The 27167-nt window shown below is 39.1% G+C and overlaps 1 protein-coding gene across 1 annotated transcript; it reads right to left on the reverse strand.

Moving 5' to 3' along the window:
- Window positions 1-23915: 23915 nt before the first annotated feature.
- LOC134671015 (uncharacterized) lies at window positions 23916-25674 on the reverse strand. The gene is made up of 2 exons (XM_063528835.1): window positions 24007-25674; window positions 23916-23954 (listed from the first exon to the last, which is right to left on the reverse strand). The coding sequence occupies exons 1-2, from the start codon at window positions 25672-25674 to the stop codon at window positions 23916-23918; spliced, it is 1707 nt and encodes a 568-aa protein (XP_063384905.1).
- Between the last annotated feature and the right edge of the window lie 1493 nt (window positions 25675-27167).

Genomic DNA, 27167 nt, shown 5'->3' on the forward strand with positions numbered 1-27167 from the left:
TTCAATCGAAGCTATAGTGTCTCCTGAAATACCGGCACCTAATGCTACAATTTGCCCTTCCACAATGAACCACGATTTCTTCGCTTGCAAGTTCATTTTCAAAAGCATTCCACAATTTTTTGAACCTTTTTTATTTAAAGCCATCCCGATAACGGCCTGATTATTATTAGCGACGCCTCCTACCCATTTTTCTTCCGATGTCTTCCTAAAATTTACCACTTCGTCAAATAAATGAATAGTGTCAACAGTTGTTCCCGGTAAGCGAAGAGGATCGACAGTTGGCCAATAAGTGGACCTAAACTGAACTTCATCGTCATTATAGAGATAAATCATGCCATCTGCCGTGTGCCAGCCACGTTTGTTCTCGGTTTCTCCAGTGTCAAAAGCAGAGATCCTGCTGGAGTGAAGAGCCAAGCCAAACATATAATCAGGAGTTCGTTGAACAAAACGATCCATAGATGCATATAACTTAGCCCCATAGAATGGCAATTCATCTCCATTAATAGAATTATTATTCAACAATTCCGTCATGATCGATATATCATTATAGTTTCTCGTATTTGTTAAATAATACCTTAGATTCCTTTGCATCCAAAATTTGATCGCTTCTTTTAATTTCTGGGTGCGCTGCGGTGCATAATTACTCATTAATAATAAATCGTATAATAATGTTGATCCATATCCGATTTTGCTGCTCGACTGTGCTCTAGATATAGCCCGACCACATACAGTAGCTATCATTTCTCCGTCATAGATAAGTGGTATGAAAGCACTGTCTATGATATCTAATAAGAATTTAATATCAATGGAAACTATTTCGAAATCTGAATTTTTTGTAATGAACATAATTTGTGCTACACTTTTAATTAATTCTTTTCCATATAAACCAGTGTATGGGATATAATTGTGAACAAAAGAACCATCTGGGTGAAAACTTTTAGCGCCTTCACGATTCGGTTTAAAAAGCTCGACCACTGCATCTGTGGACAGTGTTACTGAATCCTGATCTTCCCCTAAAATACCTAAAGCTAAAACAGTTTCAGCTAAACTACCGCTATATGCTCCCACGTTAACATTATTAAGACGTTTTGTGATAAGTGGATTCGAGACGTAATTGTTGATTATCTTAATATACAAATCTTTTTGTTCTTGAGCAAGTTCATCATAAAGTATAATTATAATTTTAGTAAATGAATCTGGAACGCCGATTAACCAATGCCACCAATTTCCGTGATAATTTTCTCCGTTATATCTTTTCGTCGTGACCATAAAATCTAGACCCTCTATCACTGTAGTAAATACTGTCGTATTTCCATAAAACACGGTACCATTTGTACCATAAGCCAAGGTAAGTTTGTATAAATTCTGAAATTGCGTGGTGTAATCGGATGCAGGCGTATCACCCGGTTTCAATTTCCATAGATACCATCTACTCGGTTCTCTATTTAAAGTTTGAAACAGGCTTACAGCATTCTTAGACAAACTTTGAACGTAGTTAACAATAGCAGGTTGCCATTTATCGTAGTTTTCAGACACTAGTTGCTTTTTCCATTTTTGTCGTAAATAACGATATACATTGTACTGTCCCTTTATCTGAAACAATCAACAGTAAAATCAATGATATACTTTGAAATATAATTTAAGATTTATGCTCTTATAATTCTGATATTTAATGACATACATAATAGTTTTTATTGAACCTCAAAACCAATGATTATTTACTCACTTATGATATTATTAATAAAGTAAAAAAGGTACACAATGTTATAAACTTTAACTCTCTCACCTGGTTTAATTTGCCACTTAATTTTTTTCCTGATACAGCCAATGTTGTTATATTTGGCATCAATTCGTCATTTTCCAGTGGTATAAATTCTATTGGAGCTGGTTTAATGGAGACGACTCTCTTGTTCTTTGGCTGAAAAATTGTGGTTGTGGCATTATTAATTTATTATACTGCTACAGGTATACTACTCGATAATAGGTTAGATAAAAGGCTGAAACAGATGGAGTTAGTGGTTGTTCAGTTTTGGCACAAGTTGTACTACTATACAAACGTAGTTCTTATTTTCCTTTGTGAATATTGACATTATGAATTAGTAGATTGTTAACCAAGGGTGGAAAGTGATCCATTTCACCCGAGATATTTTGGCGCTCGAACGAAGAGCGAGCGCCAATAGTTCGAGGGTGAGATAGTTACTTTTACCCGAGTTAAACACTCTACTTTTCATTTCGACAATGAGGAAAGTCAAACACAAGAAATGTTGGTTGATTATTATTGGTAATATTATCATTACATTACATTCATTCCTTCAGTTTCACTTTTTTTAAGGCGCGTATACATTAAGGCCGTTTCAGATACATCCCAATTTAAGATCGGATTGTCTATGGTTTACGATTTTTTTTCGATCAAAATGTAAACGGCGCCAATTTTAGTCATGCGGAAGCTAATATGTGAGCTTTTAACTGAATAATATGCTGTTGCTCGAAGTAAAAAAATATATACTTTCCACCCTAGGGTGGGAAATGAAATTTTCCACCCGGTTTTCAGCCTATGAAAGGTGAACTTTCCGAACAGGAGAGATGAAAAATATTTTTACATAGTTTGAAGTCAAACATAGTATATAAACATAGGCCACTAAGTTTGAAAGTTTAATTATTTTTATTATGAAACTACACAACGGGACTTAATCGCGTATTTAAGTTTTAAGATTTACCTCCGACGTTTCGAGGACGGCGTTGTCCCCGTGGTCTCGGAGAAGACACGCGATTAAGTCCCGTTGTGTAGTTTCATAATGTTAAATAATCGTGAAAGTTTAAATCGGAATTATTTTTATATTACGTAATTAAACATTCGATCAAAATCGACCGTAAGGTTGATGTACAACAAATTGTGTCAAAATATTTTCAATAATGTTAATAATAAGAGATAAAAACAGAGGAAAACGTATGTATGAAAAAGGCAATTTCGTACGAGGCTTCCACTTTCGTCTTAAGGAAGAGCCGGCCTAGCCAACGTTATAATCGCTATCGCTTCGACAATGAAACGCTTTGTGTCTCTCTATATTAGTGCGGTTGCGTTTCGATCGCTACGGTGCGTAGAGTTAGACCGTAAAAAGTCTGCAGCGATTTTGATAGCCCACGCAGTGCAAGTGTCATTTTAAACGTCAAACTTCTATGAAATTATGACGTATAAATAACACTTACATTGCGTGGGCTATCAAATCCGCTGCAGACTTTTATTGGTGCGACTATAAGCGATTGGCATGTTGGATACGCGGCCTGGGGGCTGATTTTTGAATTTCGATCGCTCGATTTCGTCACTCGAAAATCGGTGGAAAACGGCGAAATGCTAATTTTTGAAATACGAGCGATCGAAATTTGGAATCTAGTGGTATTGACCACTCGATTTCAATTCTATTAATAAAATTTAAACGCCTAGTAGTGGAGATATCATTTAACAAAATACACGAAATCGAGTGGTCGAATTTCAAAAATCGGCCCCCTGGAACTATTTACAAACCATCGATAAGGCTATTATTCTCTGCAGGTTTTCTGCGCCAAATCTTCTGCGTGGCTGAGTTTTGCCTTGCATGAACTGACGGAATCCCCTCCAAACGCGCTTGGCAAATATGGATAAAGACTTTTTAATACCCTGAACAGTTTCCGAGCCGCGGCGTTGACGTTTTAATGTAGTGTCTGTAATTAAAAAAAAATGGTCAGTTTCCACATATTCTGTAAGAACTATTAAAAGCATCTAAAGCTATCTAAAACTAATTAAAATTAAAGCGGTCCTAGGTTTTTAATAAGAAAACGATTTTTGTTACTACCTACCGTAAATACTATTTAATTAGTTACTGGCAGTTCAGCGGGGTAACGCAGCCAGCATCTTGGGGACCTTGCCACAGGGGCCTTTTTTTAGATCTAGTTTTATTTTATTTTAGAATAGTTTGTATTTAGTTCAATTTTAAGTTATTTTTATATATTGTTTTTTGACTTGCTTTTGTACCATATATAGGAATAAACTATTATTGTAAAAAAAATAGTTACTTTTTTCTGTAACGTTGTTCTCGTGTTACTTATATGTGTTTTATGACAATAAATATTTTCAAACCTAACTTAGGTAATGAAAAGTTAGTATCAATCGAAACAAATAAAATAAAACACAAGCGATTTGGGGATTGCCCCCTAGCATTAATGAAAATCGATTACTTAAAAGCTCGTCAGTCCAACGTATACTAACTTGTTTTTACCATGACAAAATGTTTTAAAACTCACTTATAAATATTATAGGTATTAAGGATGACTCACGTTAGACCGGGCCGTATCCGGTCCGGAGCTTCCCACGCTTACTTTTCAATGACAGATGATTTGATCACGTGATGCTTTCCACAGAAAACGAAGCTCCGGAAGCTCCGGCCCGGACACGGCCCGGTCTAACGTGAGTCATCCATTATTTGCAAATTCCCGTCTCACTTTGTAGAGCTAATATAACTTACCCACACTTATTGTCGGAACTAGTATGTCACCACTTAACTTCGATAGTAAAGAAATATTTGCCGGAACAACCAAATCTGCCATACCACATTCCCATTCACACGCCATTAAAAATACTAAGAAGTAAATTGCTTTGTACGATGCCATTTTTGATTAAAGCCACCAACACTTGTAAAATAAATTAATATTTCTACAAATTTTATGTAAAGAAAACTCGCATCTCACTGCTATCGCGGTACTGATATTCCGGTAACCGAAACAAAATTAATAAAATAACACTTATGCCAAGAGTATGGTTACGCACATGACGTATTTAGATACACGAGTGACCGTTTTCTACTAATATTAATAAAATAAAACTTATGCCAAGAATATGGTAACGCCCATGACACACGAGTGACCGTTTCTGCTAACTCGATTAAAAATTCACAACTCTCGAGTGGCTCAGTTGTAGATTGTTTAAAATGTCTCCTGGGAACGCTTTTTGGTATACATTTCGGCATAATGCCTGAGAAAAAACGAATGTTTTTAACTTTGCGTGTGAATTCGACACTTACTAAACCGGCTATGCGGTTGCCATCGGTTTAAGACAGAAATATTATACACATTTACACGCATAACTGTTTTTTCTGTCTTTCTGTTGTCCGGTTAGATGGATGAGGTAATTTTTGAACAGCCCCGTAGGAAAGGACCTAGCCAATTGATTAAAGCCCGCAGCAAAATCATTCCACTGCTAGACATACCGCATAAAAGGTTAAAAATGGGCACCGAATCTGCCCCATTAGAGGCGACATCTGACAAAGATGGCGGACATCCTGTTGTATAATTCCGCAATTTCCGTCTAACCCCAGACCACAGATTACATAATACTACATACTACTGTCTCTGTTATAGGTAATCCTGTAATAGGTAAATGCCGTAAATGGTTTCATTTTGAGATATGAGTACGTATTAAACGTAAAAAAAACTATGTTACATTTATTTGAAAGTTTTTTCTAAATATATACGTCTGAACTTGTTACAGTAATCGGATTGACGAACTTCACTCAGAAAAAAACTGTATGGGTCAATAGTTGACTGATGGAGAATGTAATGAGGCATTAATTCCGCCTTTTATACCTTTTGTAATGAGTAGTAAAGCTTAAAGTAAATAAATAACTTAGTAAAGACAATTACATCAAAACAAACGTCAATTACTTATGAGATCAGTTATTTTCTTGACTGCTCACCTTCCGATCTCGCTCAATCGCTCAAATCAAATTTTATATATCTCCAAAAATAAGTAAGGAATCTATTTGCCAATCAAAACACGCTCCAATATGCCTGTGCCAATGGAGCGGAGCTAATCACCACGGAACCAAGAACATGAAACGTGACATCAAACGTACTGTGGAGGCCGAGGCTTCCTAAACGCCAAAGATGTCGACAACCGAGAGGTGTAGGTACTACATCGTGATGCGGTAGCAGTAGACAGCAACCTCACGCCGCTCTCCTTGACAAACGAGAACTGGCAAAAACCTGTGGTACTAAGTACTGCGGATCGCAAGGCGGCAAAATCGTCAAACGAACATAATTTTCTTTAATTAATGCCAAAGTTATTGAATTTGGAAATAATATGCGATTGCGTAATTTATTTGCTTTTGTAACAGCATATTCCGAAATCCGTAAATCGATAGGAATTTCGGTAAAGAAATAATAATGAAAGATGCTAATGCAAACTTCCATTTTGCCTTCAAAATGGCATATCTACAATTCTACATATTATGTAATCTGTGCCAAACACCATGCTCTATGCCCTTTATTCTTACTTACCAGCTGATTTCGGGATTATACGGACATAGTGAGCATTACACACACAAACGAACATACATCCACATTAAATAAAACGTCTGCCTGTTGCAAATACTTGAACTATTTGAAGCGACGCAATAATACAGCCACACCGCGAGGCGACACCGTGACAATGGAGATATCAAATAGTGTTATACTCACAGACAAAACATCTCCCAGACTGAGCATAATCGCGCTACCCCCTCTGCCACGCATACGGTAATTTTACTCCATGTTCGAGTCGAAAGTGTCTTTGTGTGACGTCCGTGTCTTTGAACGGACCAATCACGGCACGAGACTTCGCTCACCTCGTCCCGCGCATCCCCGCATTTTTGGCATCATCGGTTGCATGAAATAATTGCTCTAAACTCGGTCTAGAGGATTCTTAGTCTATGGTTACACTTTTATACTGTCACTTTTTTAGGGTTCCGTACCCAAAGGGTAAAACGGGACCCTATTACTAAGACTTCGCTGTCCGTCCGTCCGTCCGTCTGTCACCAGGCTGTATCTCACGAACCGTGATAGCTAGACAGTTGAAATTTTCACAGATGATGTATTTCTGTTGCCGCTATAACAACAAATACTAAAAACAGAATAAAATAAAGATTTAAGTGGGGCTCCCATACAGCAAACGTGATTTTTGACCAAAGTTAAGCAACGTCGGGCGTGCTGAGTACTTGGATGGGCGACCGTTTTCTTTTTGCATTTTTTCCGTTTTTTTTTGCTTTATGGTACGGAACCCTTCGTGCGCGAGTCCGACTCGCACTTGCCCGGTTTATTTATGTATATTGCACACATCTACAATTGTACAAGATTGCCTGTCAAAACTCTAGATGTTATAACATTAATGGAGTTAGACCAAGAAAAGTCTGCAGAGATTTTGACAGTACACGCAGTGCCAGTGTTATTTATACGTCATAATTTCATAGAAGTTTGACGTTTAAAATAACACCTGCCTACAAACCGTTCGTAAACGGCGGATTCTTACAAAATGCCTGCAACATACCTACCTACTCACGTTAAAGTGTTTAATGGCTCCTCTACACGATGGGCCAGCGCCGGCCACTCCAAGTGACGCATTTATGCGTTAGAGGGAGCAAGTGATATTGCTATCTCATTCTACCGCATGGCTATTGGCTGCGTCCCTTGGAGTGGCCGGCGCTGGCCCATTGTGTAGAGGAACCATAAAATGTAAACTCAAACATTCGAATACGTCAGATTCTATACAGCTACAATAAACGGGAATTAACAGTATACTTTTTCAAGCAGATCTTGTCAGTAGAAAAAGGCGGCAAATTTGAAAAATGTAGGCGCGAAGGGATATCGACCCATAGAAAATTTGAATTTCGCGCCTTTTTAATACTGACAAGATTTGCTTGACCAGCATTTAGGTACTGAAGTCTAATTCAGCACTCCTAACAAAACTAATAATCTAGAAAACGTCGTTATTTTAGAATTGCCTACAAATGGCCAATTTATTTTTTCCGGGCGTCGGCTGCTACATTAAATTAGCGGGGTCCGGTTCCATGTGCACTCGGATTTATGTCCCGCTGCGGCCTGTGCTTAAGGCCCCAAGCATATGCGGTAGCGTTTAGCGGAAACACCTTAACACATTCATTACCACTATGAAATGAAAACATTTATTATCAGGCAACTATTGGCCCATAGATAAATACCTTAAAACTAGCATACATATTATTACAAAATATATCTTAAAACTAAAAACACAATTATGGCTGCGATGCAGTTCGCAACCCCGCAATGTCAGGGAGCCGGCCGCGGAACCGCCGGAACTTGACACCCTTCGGCCAAAACTCCTCCTTGGTGAAGGTCGCTATGTGCGGTTACGCTCGTAGCGAGTAGCCACAGTTTCGCCGTAAGGAGCGCATAGTCGTTACGAACAGTGTACCTGACAGTCGGGTTCTTGGCCCTGAATGTGTTAAAGACTAACTCGGCAGCTTTGATAACGCAGACTGTGCAAGTGTTGCTTTAAACGTCATAATTTCATAGAAGTTTGGAGTTTAAAATAACACTTGCTCAGTCTGTGCTATCAAAATCGCTGCCGAGTTAACTTGGTCTGACTTTATTGACACAGCGTTCTCCTAGAGTTGGTCTAAGTTAACTTTGCGCCGAATTAAACAGAACAGTGTTGGAGTGTCCTTTTAAACGTCTTTTTTAGGGTTCCGTACCTAAAGGGTAAAACGGGACCCTATTACTAAGACTTCGCAATCCATCCGTCCGTCCGTCCGTCTGACAGTTGAAATTTTCACAGATGACGTATTTCTGTTGCCCCTATTATAACAACAAATACTAAAAACAGAATAAAATAAAGATTTAAGTGGGGCTCCCATACAGCAAACGTGATTTTTGACCAAAGTTAAGCAACGTCGGGCGTGGTCAGTACTTGGATGGGTGACCGTTTTCTTTTTGCATTTTTTTCCGTTTTTTTTTGCTTTATGGTACGGAACCCTTCGTGCGCGAGTCCGACTCGCACTTGCCCGGTTTTTTAAACTTAAGCATGGCTTGACATTGGACTGGCGTAAGTGTATTTTATATACATATAAGAGATAAGAATGTCTCCAAATATTTACCAAATAAATAACGCTTTTAGCGTAAAATGCACATTCATAAAATTATATAATATGAATTAATAGGTAAACCTTTTAAATCTCGATCTCCAGTTTAATATAATTTGCTTTAAAGGTATCACTGTCATGTCATGTTTAGTCGCTTTGTAAGTCATGATATTTATTACGCATGGCCGGTTTACAAATATCGCTTCCGCTCATCCCTCGCCCCACACCCAGTGTCGCGGGTATTTTTTCATATTCCCCACTAACTGGGGTAAGAGGGGTATAAAAATACTTCGGGTCGGGTTTACACTCATGCCTGCTTTACACTCATGCCTGCTTTACGAGTTACATTAGGGGCGCAAGTGCTTATAATCGCTTTTATTGGAAAATTGCAGTTTTTTTCTCTTTAATTTTACCATAATTTAGGTCAATAGGGGTTAACGGTTATCGTTTTACTCATGAATTTATCTAATAAACTGCAGAAGTGCGGATTGGTTGAAAGCTTGCTTGCGTGCGACTGATTACTATTTTTTGAAAGAAGTTAAACATTTATGTAATACCTCATCATCTCAGCCATAAGACGTCCACTGCTGAACATAGGCCTCCCCCTTGGATCTCCATATGGGGGGTGAATGCCATAATCGCCACGCTTGGCAGGCGGGTTGGCGATCGCAGTCGAGTGCACCGAATTTGAAGGACGCTGCTGCCCGTCCACCGGTGGTCTTGGACGTAGTATAAGGACATACCCGGGTCCGGGTATGTAATACCTACTCAAAATATATTTTGGTTTGTTACTAAAAATAATATTATGTTAGGTCAAATAAGTTCTAGTTTACCCTCTGGGATGGAAGGTCAGATGGCAGTCGCTTTCGTGAAAACTAGTGCCTACGCCAAGTCGCGAGATTAGTTGCCAAGCAGACCCCATCAGGCTCCCATGAGCCGTGGCAAAAAAATGCCGGGATAACGCGAGGAAGAAGACTCAAAGTTAGATTTATCGTTATGAAGGTTTTCCTAATTTATTTCATCCCCTACGTTTTTTGGTATTACAAAAAACTGTGCAAAAGATCCTTACGGTTCGGCCACGACATTGAGCGACGGCGGCAGCGATAACCATAGGTTGGAGCGAGACACAGCACAGCGATCGGACCTTTCGTTCCCACGTGGTTCCCACCTACTCGTATCGCTGCTATCGCCGTCGCAAGTCGCTCAATGTCGTGACCGAGCCGTAAGGCCCTTTTGCACAGTTTTTCCAACCCAGAAGCATTTTGCTCTACCCTAATTATCAAGCTCCATTTGTTAGAAAAGGACAACCGCTTTGTTTTAATTGGCTAATTACACTGTGCTTCCCCATCTGTCTCATTTCAACCGCGCCCTATCATTATTTCGCTGCCTCTTTTGTTTTCCTTAATTAACTTTAGCTTAAACGATTGGCTTAAGATAGGGTTGGTGATAACCGGCCGCTTGTGTCACGTTCGAGAAGTCTTTTTCTTTATTATAAAAGTTAAAAAGATATAGATATAGAATTATATTGTTTTAATGTGTGAGCGAATTACGTGTGTAGTCAGACATTTTTAGAAAACTAATTTTAATCAAAAATTCCATTAATGGAATATCAGGGTATCCATATCATGGGTAATCAGGTAATCTAGGGAGCCGAGATGACAATCGTCAAATGAAAAGAAAAAATATATCGGGATGACATATCTTAAGAAACTATGTATTTCCCAAAACGAAACCATACATTTTTCTATCAACGATTATCTATTTGGCTAGGCCCCCTGAACTCTGTTTCAGCATTGTATTATTAACCCATCAATATACTAAATTTTACACCCTATTAGGTACGATATATCAAGGAAATTTCCTGTCCATAACCCGTTGAAATCCTAACTCTGTTGTGGTTTCTGCCCCTGACAAGTGCAGTCAAATGTTAGTTTGTGGCAACCCTGCCAAGCAATAATTACAGAGCAAATAAAGGATGACTCACGCTAGACCGGGCCGTGCCCGGGCCGAGGCGTCCAACATGTCATTTTCTATTACGGCTGATCGGGGGCCAAATTCGACACGTACAACTGTCAGATTTCGCATCCACGTCAAATCAACAGTTGATTTTATTGCATACTGAGTGTTGATTCTATCAACGGTGGATAATATCATTTGGTACAACCAAAACCACCCAAAACTCAACTCTAAACTAAGGGTGGTTCGGTGTGGTTTGCTTGTCACCCTAACTGTGGATTGTTTGAAATTTTGACATTGTACGTATTCGAGAACTTATGATTTTTCCCACATCAAAGGGAGATCAACACGATACGTCAAACGTCGCTTGTCGAATTGGGGTCCGGAGATCACGTGGTGCTTTCCATAGAGAACGATGCGTCGGAAGCTCCGGCACGGCCCGGGCCCGGTCTAGCATGAGTCATCCTTAAGGAAGAGGTGGGGCCGGATCACGGACCCTTACGTTTCTGATATGTGGCATTGAAGGATTACAGTGCCAAGACATATTAAAAGGTATGTTAGTAGGTACCTATACTTCTAATATAATTGTGACGTCCCACGGGTAGGGTACCTTATGGCGGTTGGCGCTTACGCTATTGTTAACGCCGCTCCAATATTATTACGGCGCTATGCGACGTAAGCGCCGGCCGCCATAACGTACCTTTTTCCGTGGAACGTCACATATTATGTTTAATTTTACTTGCTGTGAGTGTATTTTAACTTAACGGCTGATATTATATTTTTAACCAGGTATTAAATAAACATTCATATCGTTACCAGTGGCGGCGCGTCAAACATATCCATAGGCAAGCCGGGGCTAATTTGGCTTACATATTTCCTTTACAACTCTGCTCAAACGTCCAAACACAGGCAAGCCGGTGGGAATCGGCTTTTATGGAGGCGCCGCCACTGATAGTTACCTAATTTTAATTTCCGTACACGGCGGAAAGAAGTTGATAACTCGAGATATTCTGCTGAAGAAATTTGAACATAAATTAAATTAACTAAGGTTCAAATTTCCTCAATTTTTTTCCCGCAAGATATCAACTTCTTCCCGCCGTGTACGGATTTGTCTTTATGTATATAATTACACAAACAGCGATATACCGCGTTTATGTAATTAAATATGTGTACATAACGCCAGAGTTTAAAGTGTTATATTGTCTTTATGTATGTACTCGTAATTGTACGAGTAAGTATGTTTATTTAATATTGTTCTTGTATGTATAAGTACCTAATTATATATGTAAGTTTATATGTCTTAAGACATATAAACTTACATATATAATTAGGTACTTATACATACAATTATCCTTGTAGGTACTTTCTTCCCGTGGACAGGCGTGTCTCACTCCGCGATTTCGTCGCTTTGCTACGGGTAGCTAAAAGTACATCCGTTCGGCCCCAATTTTGGGGTTTGCCATAGGCCGCGCGTGGCGCTGTCGCCACCTAGCGGCCATATCTGTGCTGATCGTAACAGACGCGTTTTGTTAGAGAGTGAGTCTTCTGTACTTAGTACTATTATTTATTCTGTGCCGTGGATGTCGAGTGATAGGAGACTAAGGGATTAGGGCTAAAGTATGTCTTACGAAACACCAAGTACCTAACCTATAAGTACTGTTAACAAATCTGTAGATTACGAGAAAATTTAGGAAAAGGCCTGGGGCCCGTTTCTCAAAAGCTTGTAACTTGTAATAACAAGTGGAAGTCCCTTTCTAACAAAAGGTGTCAAACAGTGACATCCGCTTGTATTACAAGTTACAAGCTTTTGAGAAATGGGCCCCTGGGGGCCGATATTTGAATTTCGGCCACTCGATTTCGTGTATTTCGTTAAATAATATCTCCACTACTAGGCATTTAAATTCTACTAATAGAATTGAAATGGAGTGGTCAATACCAATAGATTCCAAATTTCGATCGCTCGTATTTAAGAAATTTGCATCGTTTTCCACCGATTTTCGAGTGACGAAATCGAGCGATCGAAATTCAAAAATCGGCCCCCTGGACTAATTCACTCAAATTGACATAAAATTTTACTAGTCTCAATGGTTAATTTATATTTTATTCCCTTCTTAAGTTCTCACAAATACGTCAAAATGACATGTACCTAACTCATGTTAGAGACACGACACGATTAACATCTACTTAAGACACAAGCACATTTATGAATAAGTTTTTTACTTTCTGCAATTAACTACAGCGTTGAGTGTTTTTTAACTGTAAATTAATCTTAAAAAATCTAGCATGCATCATCTGTTTTATTCCGTAAAATGTGCTCGATTAAAAAACCACATAAGGCCTTGTCCCGCCTTGATTAAACCAGAAATATCCAGTTTGGTTGGACGGGTCCCGGTATAAATCCGGAACGCATCAGCGGTCGGATAATCCGGGTAATATTATTAGTTCCCTCTGTTGTTGAGCACAATTTTATTTTATTTTCCGCAACTCTTAACGCAAAGAGACGTACTTACTAGTAAACATTGGGATTATTTTTCATTTTGTATGTGAGTTAATATGTATTCAAAACGCGAAAGTTTAAAATATTATATTGAGTAGGTATTCAAAATATCTATTAGATACTTATATAGGTACTTACATGTATCATACAACGTGTATTGACTCAAGTAAAATATAAAGTATTACCTATAGACAGCATAGCGCATCCCGAATGATATATACTAAACTCGTTTTTTTTTCCAATTTTCTGTCGTGGAAGATACGTTTTTAAGCCAAAGTTCATTGAACAAAAGTGGAGACAAGTAAAATGTATGCTGGCGCTATCTATAAAAACATTGACGAGTATCAATACAATACAATACAATACAAATAGGTACTCTTTATTGCACACCTCAATAAAAGAAAACAATACAATAGAAAACAGAAATACAAGCAGAGGTTAACAGGAGGCGGTCTTATCGCTTAAAAGCGATCTCTTCCAGACAACCTAGTATCCTTATTACTTTTACTATGTAATAAAGTTTACGGCAGTAGATAACATCGAAGCAGTGTGAATTGAGTTCGGCCGTTATAGATTAATGGCTTTTGCCCTCGAGATCATTCACGTAGGGCTCGTTAATCGCTTCCATACAAACTTCGAACCCCTAATCTTCCCTCATTTCTGGATAAAAAGTTATTTAACCTTATACTACGTGCCTTTGATCTAACAATCCCACTTCTCGTGCGACTGTTTGTGGTAGATATTATAAATGAAATTGCTTTAATACGAGTATTAAGGTTGACTCACGTTAGACCGCAGCCTCAGAGGGGCTACCGCCAAAACCGAAATTCGCAAATTGCGGGGATCTTTCTCTTTGAAAGCGTAATTAGAGTGACAGAGAAAAATGCCCGCAATTGGCGAACTTCGATTTTCGCGGTTATAGCCCAGGCGTACTTACCTATCGTTTTTATGGAAAGCATCACTCGTGATCGCCTGTCATGCCATAGAAAAGTAAGCGCCGGAAGCTCCGGCCCGGACACGGCCCGATCTACCGTGAGACATCCTTAAAGGTGGAGGAAAGGTGGCGTCCGACATGTCATTTTCTATGACACTCACTCACTCCGTTGGCTCAGCGACTCAAAATGAGACTTGGCCTCCGACTCGAGATAGCGCCGCTTTTCTCGGTCCTGTGCGACCTCTCGCCAATAGGCTACATTCCTACTAGTCAAATCAGCTTCTTTTTTAGAACTGTCAAAACGATTTGCTAATATGGAATTTATATGAAAACGAATGTAGTGACGTCACAGTCAACTCACCTACTTTATATATTTCAATCCGATATATTAAATAGAAATAGTGCTTAAAAATAACTGCTGCCTATGTTTTTCTAATTATTATCTGGTGCTTTATTTCGTGTACGGTGTGAAATAATTTATTTTAAGTAGAGGAAACATCCCTATTGTTGACGCAGGTCCACCATGTCGCACCAGCGATATCTGGGGCATCCGACAGGACGTCTTGCTGCTGGGCGCGATAGGAGACAGCTGATCGGTAATCACAAGGTGCTTTGCATAGAATACGAAGCGCCGGAAGCTCCGGCCCGGTCTAACGTGAGTCTTCCTTTAACCTTACGGATGATATCGAGAAGAACAACTTTGGGGTCATCCATTAATTACGTCACACGAATTTCTAGGTTTTTTGACCCCTCCCCCCCTCCTTGTCACACTTGGTCACATTTGTCAAACCCCTCCCCCCTAGTGTGACGTCACATTTTTTCTGCGAAATCGCCAAATCGAATTAAGTACCTAAGTATTATAAATATTTTATCAAAATATTTTTGACGATATAAATATTAGTAATTTTATAACCCAAAACTGCTTAGGAAAGAAAATTAAACGAATAAAAACGATAATCGTTTTAAAAACTTGTTATTTAAATGTACAGCGAATAAAATAACTTAAATAAATTTTCGGCTACTGATGATGGTTCGGTTGATGATGATGTGACGTCGCAAAGTTGTGTCTCCCCCCTCCCCCATGTCACAATATGTCACATTTTCTTGACCCCTTCCCTCCCCCTAAAGGTGTGATGTAATTAATGGATGACCCCTTTCAACAGCGGCTCACCAAACTAAAATCGCAGCTACGAGCTCAATAATAATAATTTTAATGCAGAAGGCGGTAATTTTGGACACGGCGCGTATAGTACGTCGATTCCTCGATCTGCGGCTCTGACCACCAGCAGCTTGGGCCCTGCCCCGCTACCGGCGGCACCCTAGGTTAGGTTTTTTATAATGTGTTTACATATTTTTCATTGTTTTTTATGTGCTTTTGTATTTTACTTTTATATTCTTTTATTTATTTATATTTTTATAAACAATATAACTTAAGATGAAAAATAAATAAAGAAAATAATAATTTAAAAAAAAGTCGCATGCTTATCAGCATATTCAGACAATCTTACATATCCAAATGAGTCAAGTTAAAGAATCCTAAGTACATGCACAAGTGTACTCGTACGTCAGAAAACATGAATCTGAATAGAGACCCCACAAACGATAAACAAAACCTGAGGATGAGGTCCCTAATTTTCATGCAAAGTGCTTGAGGAAAAATGGGCCGTGAACTCTTCAAGATGATCCTGTCATAAACAAAATTTGTACGCGTTGTCAAAAAGATAAACCGGCCAAGTGCGAGTCGGACTCGTTCCGTACCATTACGCATAAAAATCACGTTTGTTATATTATGTGGGAGTCCCACTTAAAGATTTATTTTGTTTTATTTTTAGTATTTGTTGTTATAGCGGCAGTAGAAACACATCATCTGTGAAATTCTCAATTTCGAACCTATGTTTTTTAATTTTATTAGAATCATTAGAACGTCGAGACCGCCATTTCCACCGTCTAAATATTGCTCGTTCACTCAGCAAGTTAAGTGACATTTACTACCTTAATTGTTTCCTTCTTTATGGGAAATTAAAGAGAGGAAACTCCCAGAAGTAATGGGTTAGCAGATAAATAAATGACAATCAAGTTATCTTGGATACCTTATTACGTAACTTCTTAATTGTGATTGCTAGTGAAATACATACGGCAGGAGATCACGCGGTTGTTCACCAATAAGATGGACCGATCAAGTTAAAGACTCGTCATCCTCTGCTTTCTACACGGTCGTCAGAGACGCGTTGGACAGAAACCGGTGGAGACAGATCATCCGCTCCAGATGCAACCCTGATACTGACCATGATCCTCAGACATGAGGGACCGACCAAAGAGAGAGAGTGAAGTACATATAGCAGCACTCGTAATTGCACATCGGTGGACCTTATTACAATAGGCATAAGGTCTACCGATGCACAGTTAGGAGTGTGGGCGATGGTACTTAACCCATTTTTACAAAAACGCACTGTGATATTTGCTGAAAATATTGTGCCCATTATGACTAAATCGTGCATTACGGATTCTACACCCGCGAAAACCCTGAAAATTACTCCCATAACGAATTTTATGAGAAAATTCATGGCCGCCATTTTGTAATCCTAAATTGTCATTCTCACAAAATTTTCCTCGTAGGAGAAATAAGTAACAATCAGTATTTGTGCGTGATATTAACCGAATTCAAAACAGGATTTTTGTTTTTTATTTACTACTCAACTGCGGTTGGATCGGTTTATATAAATACAATCTTTCAGATTATGGGATTCTCAAGAAATCTGGGTAAAGAAATTTGGGTATTTTCTCTCAAAAAACACCACTTAGAGAAGTCGAAGAAGGGATTTTTTTGTTTCCAGTTGTCGATTATTTCATTCTTTTGTTTTCTGAAATTATTATAACGTAGATTGCGCAACCAAACGAACTTACCCTGTCCTAGTCGATGCACAAATTGTTTTCATAGAGTTTCCGTGACTTTGCCATAGCGTTATCACTTAAGTAATTAGTCAGAGCAGATAGAGACAGGGTCGCAACCTTCCGGTCCAATGCCACCCGTGAGAGCAATTGGGTTAGCGACTATTTTATTGCGTCCAATTCGTTTGTGGTGAAATGAAAGAAGACTCGTTCGAAGCCCCAATGTTGTCCAGGAGGCCCATTCTAATTTTACAGTGTGTTATGATTTTGATACGACATTGATGATCGTCATTTTAACCAACAACATTTAAACTAATAATAATCTTAAGACAAATCACAACATTGGTGCGCATCTCACACACTACTTTCATTTCTTTTCGGTTGCACCAATCAGGGTGTGTCTGCAAGATCTTATCAAAACAAGACCTGAACCGTAACCAATTGTAAAGTCAGAATCACCTTCCTGTACGGATGTGTAATGTAGTTAAGTTAAGTAGTGTTACTGCTCATAAATATAACTTGAATTTTTCCCTAGTTGTAAATTTGTTTACATTATTTGCCTTTTTTATTGAACTCAAGGATAAATTGAAAGTGCGTGATTTATACCGTCTGCGTCTGCCTTCCATAGTCGTACTACGTAGAAGCAATACTAAACCTAGATTCATTTCGCAAGTTATTCACGTAAATAAGAGATAAAGGCTGAAACCTCGCGCTAAAACCCTATTAATCCCCTAACGTTTAAGATACGGTGCACGCTGATAAACTTACTCGTGAATTTTGGGTAAGAAGATACATATTATACTATTATCATACAAGTTATATTACTAACGGACGCGCTTGTGGTCGAAGGAAATCATTTTGGGAAAGAAAAACATTTATCTGCGTATAAAAAATATTCATCTAAAAATATTTAAAATAAATATTCATGTAAAAATATTTGTCTATATAAGTATGTTTATGTATTGTATATGTATTTTTATTCTGTTTATTTTTATTTTTGCATAGTAATTTGTCTGTTTTCGATGTATTTAGTGATAAGTTTCTTTCATTGCATTTGCAACACCTACTGACATATGTAAATTTATTAATTTCCGCTACCCAAAGGTTGTCTGGAAGAGATCGCTTTTTAGCGATAAGACCGCCTGTTGTTTACCTCTGCCTGTATTTCTGTTTTCTTTTGTATTGTCTTCTTTTATTGAGGTGTGCAATAAAGAGTATTTGTATTGTATTGTATTCATCCCACAAAATATTAAAAGTAAATCAAGTAGTAACGATTTTATAAAAGCATTTAAAAAAACTTTATTTAATAATTTCTAGCGCAAGTACCTCGATCAGTGTAGGACTGATGTATGTATTTAAAACGATATTTTTTTCAATATTGTTTAGTTAATTATCTATTGGTAAGGATAAACTGTGTGATAAGAAAAAACGTTAGCAGCCCAGCCGTAAGAGAGAAAGGAAGAATAAAAAGGAAAAGTGTCTCAAGTCAAGTTACAAACGGCTTACAGAACTTTCTTGCGCTCGAAGCGGCCATACCTATTCGAAAATATTCGATATTCAAGTCACGTTAGGCTATAAAATCAAAGCGTTTTGCACGAGCACACGTTCCCAATGCGTGACCTATGTATGAAACCAATAATGCGATTAACATCAACTTAGGGGTTGGTGTTATATGGGCACAGAACACCGCCTCTAGAAACCTAATATTCGCCATTTTGTTCCCGACGCAAATCACCAAACTGTGAGGTGCGGGAGGGGTGCTTACGGCGTTGCGATTGGTCGTTTCAAACATGGCGCGCTGATACGTGTAAGCGTAGGGATGGGACATGTTCATTACAGCTAGTGGGTACTGCTACTAGTGATACCGAAATTTATTGTGGTAAAATTGTTACTTATACTTACTTATTAATTTAGTATACTTAGAGTAAACTTACTTAATAATTATATTGAATAATTTAATATTTCATTAAGTAATTTAACAATGTACCTGAAAATTTTACTTAACATATTAGGGCATTTCTGTTTAAAGTACCCAGAGCTTGAATTTTAAAGTTTAGAAATTTTATATTCTTTCCACTCATAATCGCAATCTCTTTCGATACGAGAAAAAAAGTGTCGCCAAAATATCATAATTTTTTTTTGTCCCTTTTATTAAGGTCATAGAAGATTGTATTGAAAACATATTCAAATGGACCAATAACATATGCCTATTACAAATCAACTCCGAGTTCTCTCGCACTTCTTTGAAGTTCATCACCAGGTCCATCTCGTGACATGAGCTCACCTAGAGGATTCTAAAAAACCCATACAACATATGTCTATCACAAACCAACACCGAGTTCCCTCGCACTTCTTTGAAGTTCATCATCAGGTCAATCTCGTGACATGAGACCTAACTGCTCACCTAGAGGATTCTAAAAAACCCATACAACATATGTCTATCACAAACCAACACCGAGTTCCCTCGCACTTCTTTGAAGTTCATCATCAGGTCAATCTCGTGACATGAGACCTAACTGCTCACCTAGAGCATTCTAAAAAACCCATACAACATATGTCTATTACAAACCAACACCGAGTTCCCTCGCACTTCTTTGAAGTTCATCATCAGGTCAATCTCGTGACGTGAGACCTAACTGCTCACCTAGAGGATTCTAAAAAACCCATACAACATATGTCTATTACAAACCAACACCGAGTTCCCTCGCACGTCTTTCATCATCAGGTCCATCTTATAACATGCGGCTCCGCTGGCCTAGAGGATTCTAAAAACATATTACCTACATATTATGTCTAAAATGGTACAATACGGCATGACGAAGCACGAAGTTTCCGCAACTGACGAAACCATCATCGTCACATCACTAGTCGAAAGGGAAAGGGATAGCACATTGCATTTTCAAGTTGACGAAAAGGGACGGACTACTGCGCCTCTGCTTAGTGACCAGTATAAAATGAACCCCGCGGACAAGAAACATTATTCAATGAAATAATGAATTTTACTTTCCAGTGGGATGTTATTCCATCTGTTTTGTAAGTAGAAGTCTTAGATGACTTGCCACACCATTTTATGCTGCAATATCCCATGATTTCCCAATGAATTCAATAGTTTACGATTTATTTTCTGAGACTCGTGCACACTGCTAACAGGTCGTAATCTTGGGCGCAACTGATCGGAGTGGCGCGCGAGCAATCTTATATTTGACCTATACACCATACGTGCGGTGACCGCGAGTCGTCCTATAAGCTCGGTCTATAGGGGTTGGTCTGTGTATATGGGAGATAGAAGCCAAGAAGGGGAAGTGTGCTTTAGTTATTTGGGGAGAGGGGCGCCAAAATCGGAAAAAGGTACACATCATGTTTTTTCTAACACCGTCGCTGAAGCAATTAGTGTGGGTGACTCACGTTAGACCGGGACGTGTCCGGGCTGGAGATGCAACGCATAGTTATTTTGCCGGATACCGGATATTCGGCTTGACCATCGGCCGAATATCCGGTATCCGGCCGCCGAATATTCGGCCAGCGGAACTATACCTATATTTCGGCTTTACAGGTGTTTGTCCAGGTTTGACCTGATTCCTAGTGAACGTTCGTGCGGACACATTTCTAGGTTCGAAATGAGTGCGAGTGTTTAAAATAATAAACAAGTACGATTATGATCAAGACTGTTTCTTAAATCCAATTAGTTTACTCCGAAATCAAGAAATTTTACTATCCGGTATCAGGCCGGATAGTAGGTCCTATTCGGTATCCGGTCGGATATTAAAATCATGGCCGGATACCGGATAGTAACCGAATATCCGGTGCATCTCTAGTCCGGGCCGGAGCTTCCGGCGCATCGTTTTCTATGAAAACGCCACGTGTTTGCCTGTCATGTCATAAAAAAGTAAGCTCCGGAAGCTCCGGCCCGGACACGGCGCGGTCTAACGTGAGTCATTCTTTACTCGTAACTGGGTTCTTTCGACCGTGTTAACTAACTTATTGCACAATAATAGGTACATTGTTAACCAAGAGATGAAAGTCACTTATTTCTGTCGAGGTAAGTTTTAGCGCCAATAGTCCAAGACTGAAATAGGTGGGGATGCGGAAAAACTTACATGCACTGGTTCTGCGTTTTCCTCCTTATGCGAGTCTCCACTGATTCGGCGGCACTTTATTATTGTTGTATGACTGAATTAGGGATCCTTTAGGTTTAACTTTCTTCTTAATTTTCTTGCACACAATTCGTAGCGACTTTTATTTTACGTGCATTGACATGATGTCACATTTTCTTTTTTTCTTTATCGCCTTGCCGTTTTATTTTGAAAACCCGACAAGGAGGTCAGAATTCATAGGAGAAGTTTAAGTATTTATACGTGGCGCAAACATTCCCCCGGCCTTGAAAGGAATAGCTTTCAAAAAGTTATTTAAAATAAATCATTTACTACATAATAGCATCCTTATTGCTCAGAGAAAACTAAATTAACATAAACATATGAAGCCTCCTTAACAATGAGATAACTAATTACTAATAGAAATATAAAATTATATTATTGAGAAGGCAAAGGACATAATTTGACCAAAGGCCTTTTAAGTGTGCCTGATTTTGTTTTAACCAAAGCAACTCTGGCAATACCGTCCTTGCCTGGAAAAAGTTGAGTTATAAGACCTAACGGCCAATGTAGAAGCATAACATTATCTTGAAGGATGACTACAACTGTTCCTTCCTTAACAGGCTGAGAAGGAGTATTCCATTTTTGTCTGGCTTGCAACGTGTGCAAATACTCATCGCGCCACCTCTTCCAAAAGGATTGCATTAAACGATCTAATAATTGATATCTTTGCAAAAGATGATCAGATGTTACCTCCGCAATAGACGCAGCTGGAAGATATTTCAAAGGAGTAACATTAAGAAAATGAGCTGGTGTCAATGCGGAAGGCTCAGCGGGATCAGAGCTTAACACGGATAGCGGCCTAGAATTTAATAAAGCCTCAATTTCACATAGAACTGCCATTAATTCCTGAAATGATAAGATTTGTTTACCTATAGTACGATACAAATGTGATTTGACGCATTTGACGTTACTTTCCCAACATCCTCCAAAATGTGGAGCACTAGGGGGAATAAATTGCCAAATTATTTTATTGGATGATAGTTCATTTTCCCAAGCGTCTCGATACTCATTCGCAAGGAAATTGTGAAGTTCTTGCAAATATGTATTGGCTCCCTGGAAGTTGGTTCCGTTATCGCTATACATATATTTTACAGGACCACGTCTAAATAAAAACCGTTTAAATGCTGACATAAAGCTTGCTGTACTTAAGTCAGTTGCAAGTTCTAAATGAATTGCTCGTGTTGTGAGACATGTGAATAAGCACAAATAAACCTTTTGACTCTTCACGCCTCTTCGTCGAACAGGTGTACAATACAACGGACCAGCGTAATCACAACCAGTATGTATAAAGGCCTTCTCAACTTGATTTACCCTACATGCTGGTAGATCTGCCATCATTGGATAGTTAGCCTTTGGCTTGGTCCGGAAACAGTAATTGCATAAATGAATGCGATGACGAATAATACATCGAGCTGCTACGATCCAGAATCGATGTCGCATAATAGATATTAGAGTTTCAGGTCCTGCATGTAAATGGTGTCGATGATAATAATCGACCAGTAGGTTAATGATGTGATCACGACGTGGCAATAACAAAGGATGTTTATAATCGTAATCTTCATTAGAATTACTGAGACGTCCTCCAACGCGAAGGATTCCATTTTCAATAAATGGCTTCAGGCTTGCAAAGGCCTTTGTAAACCCTTTTTTCAAGGTCATGTCTAAAATATGTTGACTGAAATAAACTCTTTGTAGAGCTCGTACGATTTCTAATTCGGCTGCTGTTAAGTCATCAGCACTAATGGGACCTTTAGGTAATCGTTTTATAAATTTCAAGATAAAGGCAACTGTGCGTACATATCTAATCCATGAAGAGAACCGTTTAGACAAATCATAAATTATGTTGTCGTTCGAATTGTCACAAGTCACCAAAGAAACCGTTCGTTCTTCAGGAACGTTGACTTCATCTGGTATAAACGCCTGAGTCGGCCATTCGTTTTTCGGGAGTTTCATCCATGGAGGGCCTGATAGCCATAGAGGATGGTTCACCAGTTGAGCTGGAGTTAAGCCCCTAGACAGGCAGTCGCTTGGATTTTCTATTCCCTTAATATGATAAAAATGATCGCTTGACAGGTTCTCTTGGATCTTGGTAACACGATTGGCCACAAAAGTTTGCCATCGATGAGGCGACGAATGAATCCAACAGAGTGTCACTGTTGAATCGGAAAAGGCCATTACAGAGTCAATTGGATATCTGGTTGAGTAAGTATCAACCACCCTTTTTATCAGTTGTGACAATAGCAATGCTGCGCATAATTCCAGTCTTGCTAGGCTGACAACCTTTACGGGCGCTATCTTAGATTTAGCGCAAATTAAATTAATAATACCTCGTTCATCATTAGGAAAGGTGACGTAGGCATAAACCACTCCACCATAAGCCTTTTCACTAGCATCCGAAAAACCAACTATAGTTAATGAACAGTTTTCAATAACACCTAGATGTCTGGGAATGCTAATGTTAGATAGTAGCGGTAGTTCACTTTGGAACTGTTGCCATTGGCGTACAATATGATCAGGCGGCAATTCATCCCAATCGATTTTCAAAAGCCACAACTCCTTTATTAGAAGCTTAGCGAACACGATTACAGGGGCAACCAGGCCCAGAACATCGAATAGTCGAGCTACCGATGAAAGAATGTTTCTTTTACTGCACGGTCGATCGTCGGGACTAACCTGGAACTTGAATACATCTTCACCAGGATACCAACGCAGACCTAAAATCTTCAACGTTGTATCATCGTCGAAGGTGACACTTTGGGACAAATGTAGTTCTTTCGGTATTTCATTCAGAACAGCGGCAGAATTTGACGACCACTTTGCCAGTTGGAATCCACCTTTCAAGAACAGATCCAGCAGTTGTTTAGTCGCTTGTACAGCTTCGTCTTCATTAATAACTGAACTGGCTACATCATCCATATAAATATCACGAGATGCAATTTCTTTTGCGAGTGGGTATTTATAACCTTCATCAGCTACTAACTGTTTGACAGTTCGCAGTGCCAGGAAAGGACTGCTGCGTAGACCGAAGGCTACCCTGTTATATTGAAACACTCTTATAGTTTCCTCAGGACTAAACCTATAAAGTATACGCTGATAAGGACGATCCTCCCCCCGTACGTCAATACACAGATACATTTGACGTACATCAGACGTGATAGCAATACCAAACAATCGTAAGTTTAGGAGAATGCAGAACAAGTCTGCTTGAAGACTTGGTCCTGCGTGAAGTATATCATTTAACGATAAACCGCTTGTGGTCTGTGCACTAGCGTCCAGGACAATTCTAACCTTTGTGGTTATTCTGTCAATTTTGACAATTGCGTGGTGGGGTATGTGATAAGCGTCATTTGACTGATCATTCGGAACCTCCGATAAATATTTTTTATCAATATGTTCACGGATAACTTCATCATAAGCTGGCTTTAATTCAGGTTGCCTGTGGAATTTTCTTTCAAGCGCTAAAAATCTGCGTTCAGCGGTCTTGTAAGAATCGCCTAAATTGCTTGGGTCCAATTTAAACGGAAGTGCTACTTCATAACGTCCGTCTTCCAAACGATTGATTGTATTTTGGAATATGTTTTCAGCTTGTTTCTCGTCTGGACTATGAATCACTCCTCCATCCAAATCTTCAATCTCCCAGAATTTTTGCATTAAATTTCCCACATCGACCGAAGTAAAATATCCAGCTGCTGAGTAGGAAGCGTTAACTGCGGGAGCATCGCCTAGTATGATGTACCCCAGTGTAGTTTCTAAAGCGTCAGGCAAGCCAGGTTTGTTTTCAACTTTATCTGACATTAACAATTTGGTGAATAACTTAACACCAAGAAGTACGTCAATTTCACCTGGAATCGCCCAAGAGTCATCTGCTAGATGTAAATTATCAAACAGATCAGTTGCAGATTGATCAATATGACAAGTCGGTAAATCAGGCGTGATCTCCTCTAAAACAAGCGCTTCGATAGTATATTGATGTTTAGGATCATATCTTGACCTAAATGTTAAGTTGACAGTTCCTCGGATGGGTTGTGTTATAGCTGTTCCACCTAATCCATTTATTGACGTCACGGGGCTGCTGTGTACAGGAAGACCTAAATTCTTGCAGCACTTCAATGTAACGTAATGTTTCTGTGATCCTGGATCCAGCAGACATCTCAAAACCTTGTCCTTGCCGTTACGCCCACTAGCGAGTACCTTAGCAGTGGCGAGAATTTCCGTCAAGGGTGATTTAGTCTGTCCCGATGCCGAATGAGTACATATGGAGGCACCGTTGTCCGTTGCGGATGAACTTGTGCTAGCTTCACTACCATCCTTAGGTGAGGACTTGGACTCGTTGCTATTCATTGCAGGTTTTGAGTTTTCAAAGTGTAACGTTGTATGATGTTTGCCTTTACATTTACGACAAGTTTTCTTGGAGGAACATTTCGAGGCAGTATGGTGCGTGTTTAGACAATTAGTGCACGCGTGAGTTTCCTTAACGAAATTAAATTTTTCGTTAGGCGTGAGTTTCATGAAATTATTGCAATTATAAAGTTGCGAGTGATCATTACTCTTGCACATAGCACATGGATTTCCGTTGTCATGCCCTTGCGTGCTAACATACGCTTGGGGCGTGCGAGGGAGAGGAGCTCGCACGCTGCTAGTGCTGGCAGCGGAGCCGCTTTCAGCCTTAGTTGGCGTTCGTTGCGATGTCCGATATAAAATCTTTACTTGTTCCCTAACGAAACAAATGAATTCATCATATGTAGGCATTTTAGAAGAATTCCGAATAGACATCTCGAAATTCTTTGTGGTATCTGAGTCTAATAACTTAAGACCCAGGTGAATGAAAATAAAGTCACTTAAGTTTTCGAGCTTGAGTTGTCTTATTGCTGAAATAGTAGCAGCAAACGAATCAATTATTTTTTCTAAGTTAGATGCCGAAGGACCATTGACGTTGACAGGTTTCATCGAAAACAGCTGGTTTAAATATGATGTAGCCAATGCGCGTTTGTCATCATATTTCGCGATCAATGCTTCCCAAACTGTGTTGTAGTTTTCTGCGGCAGGTATAACTCCCGCACAAATTGACTTTGCCTTTCCTGTCAAATGACTAAACAAGTAGTGAACACGCTCAGAATCCGTAAGTTTCTTATTCTCGTGTATGACACGCCTAAATGTTTCATAGAAGAATGGAAAGTTTTGAATATCTCCATCGAAAGAAGGAAGATCAATCCGTGGGATTTTAATGGAGTCGTCCTTACAGGAATGGCTCGAATCCCTGGATGTCGAGAGGCTCGGAGCAGGTGCATCAATTTTTGAAATTTGACATTTGATTACGCAGTAGAGATCTTCAAAGGCATTCATTGCGCTGTAGTTGACGTTGTATTCTGGGTCCAACTCCAAGTTCAAAAGATTGACTTCATCCATCAACTCTATAAATTCTTTTCTCAGTTGATCGACCAATCGAGCTTGCGCGATGAACTGCGAGAAAGCCTTCTTGTCACTGCTTAGCTTTGGAATCATGTCGTAAATATTTTGCAAACGCATAAAACATTGAGCACGTTTTGCTTCCGCGAGCTTAAGTTTCGTTGCCATGGTTACCTAGTTGTTACTATGACAGCATGAAAAAATATCAATAATAATTATTGTGCTAAGATGCACAAATAATTATAAATTATATTCAACTTGAATAATACCTTAATGCAAGTCGAAGGAAAATTAAGTAAATACGAATGTTCCGCTTGTATAATACCTTAATACAAGTGTAACCTTCGCAGTAGGTTAATTACAGTTTATGAAAAACTGAGGCTTTCAGGAATAATTTACCCGTAGCTTTCAGTTTAGTAAAATGTATT

This window comes from Cydia fagiglandana, chromosome 14, assembly GCF_963556715.1.
Source record: "Cydia fagiglandana chromosome 14, ilCydFagi1.1, whole genome shotgun sequence".
Taxonomy (NCBI): domain Eukaryota; kingdom Metazoa; phylum Arthropoda; class Insecta; order Lepidoptera; family Tortricidae; genus Cydia; species Cydia fagiglandana.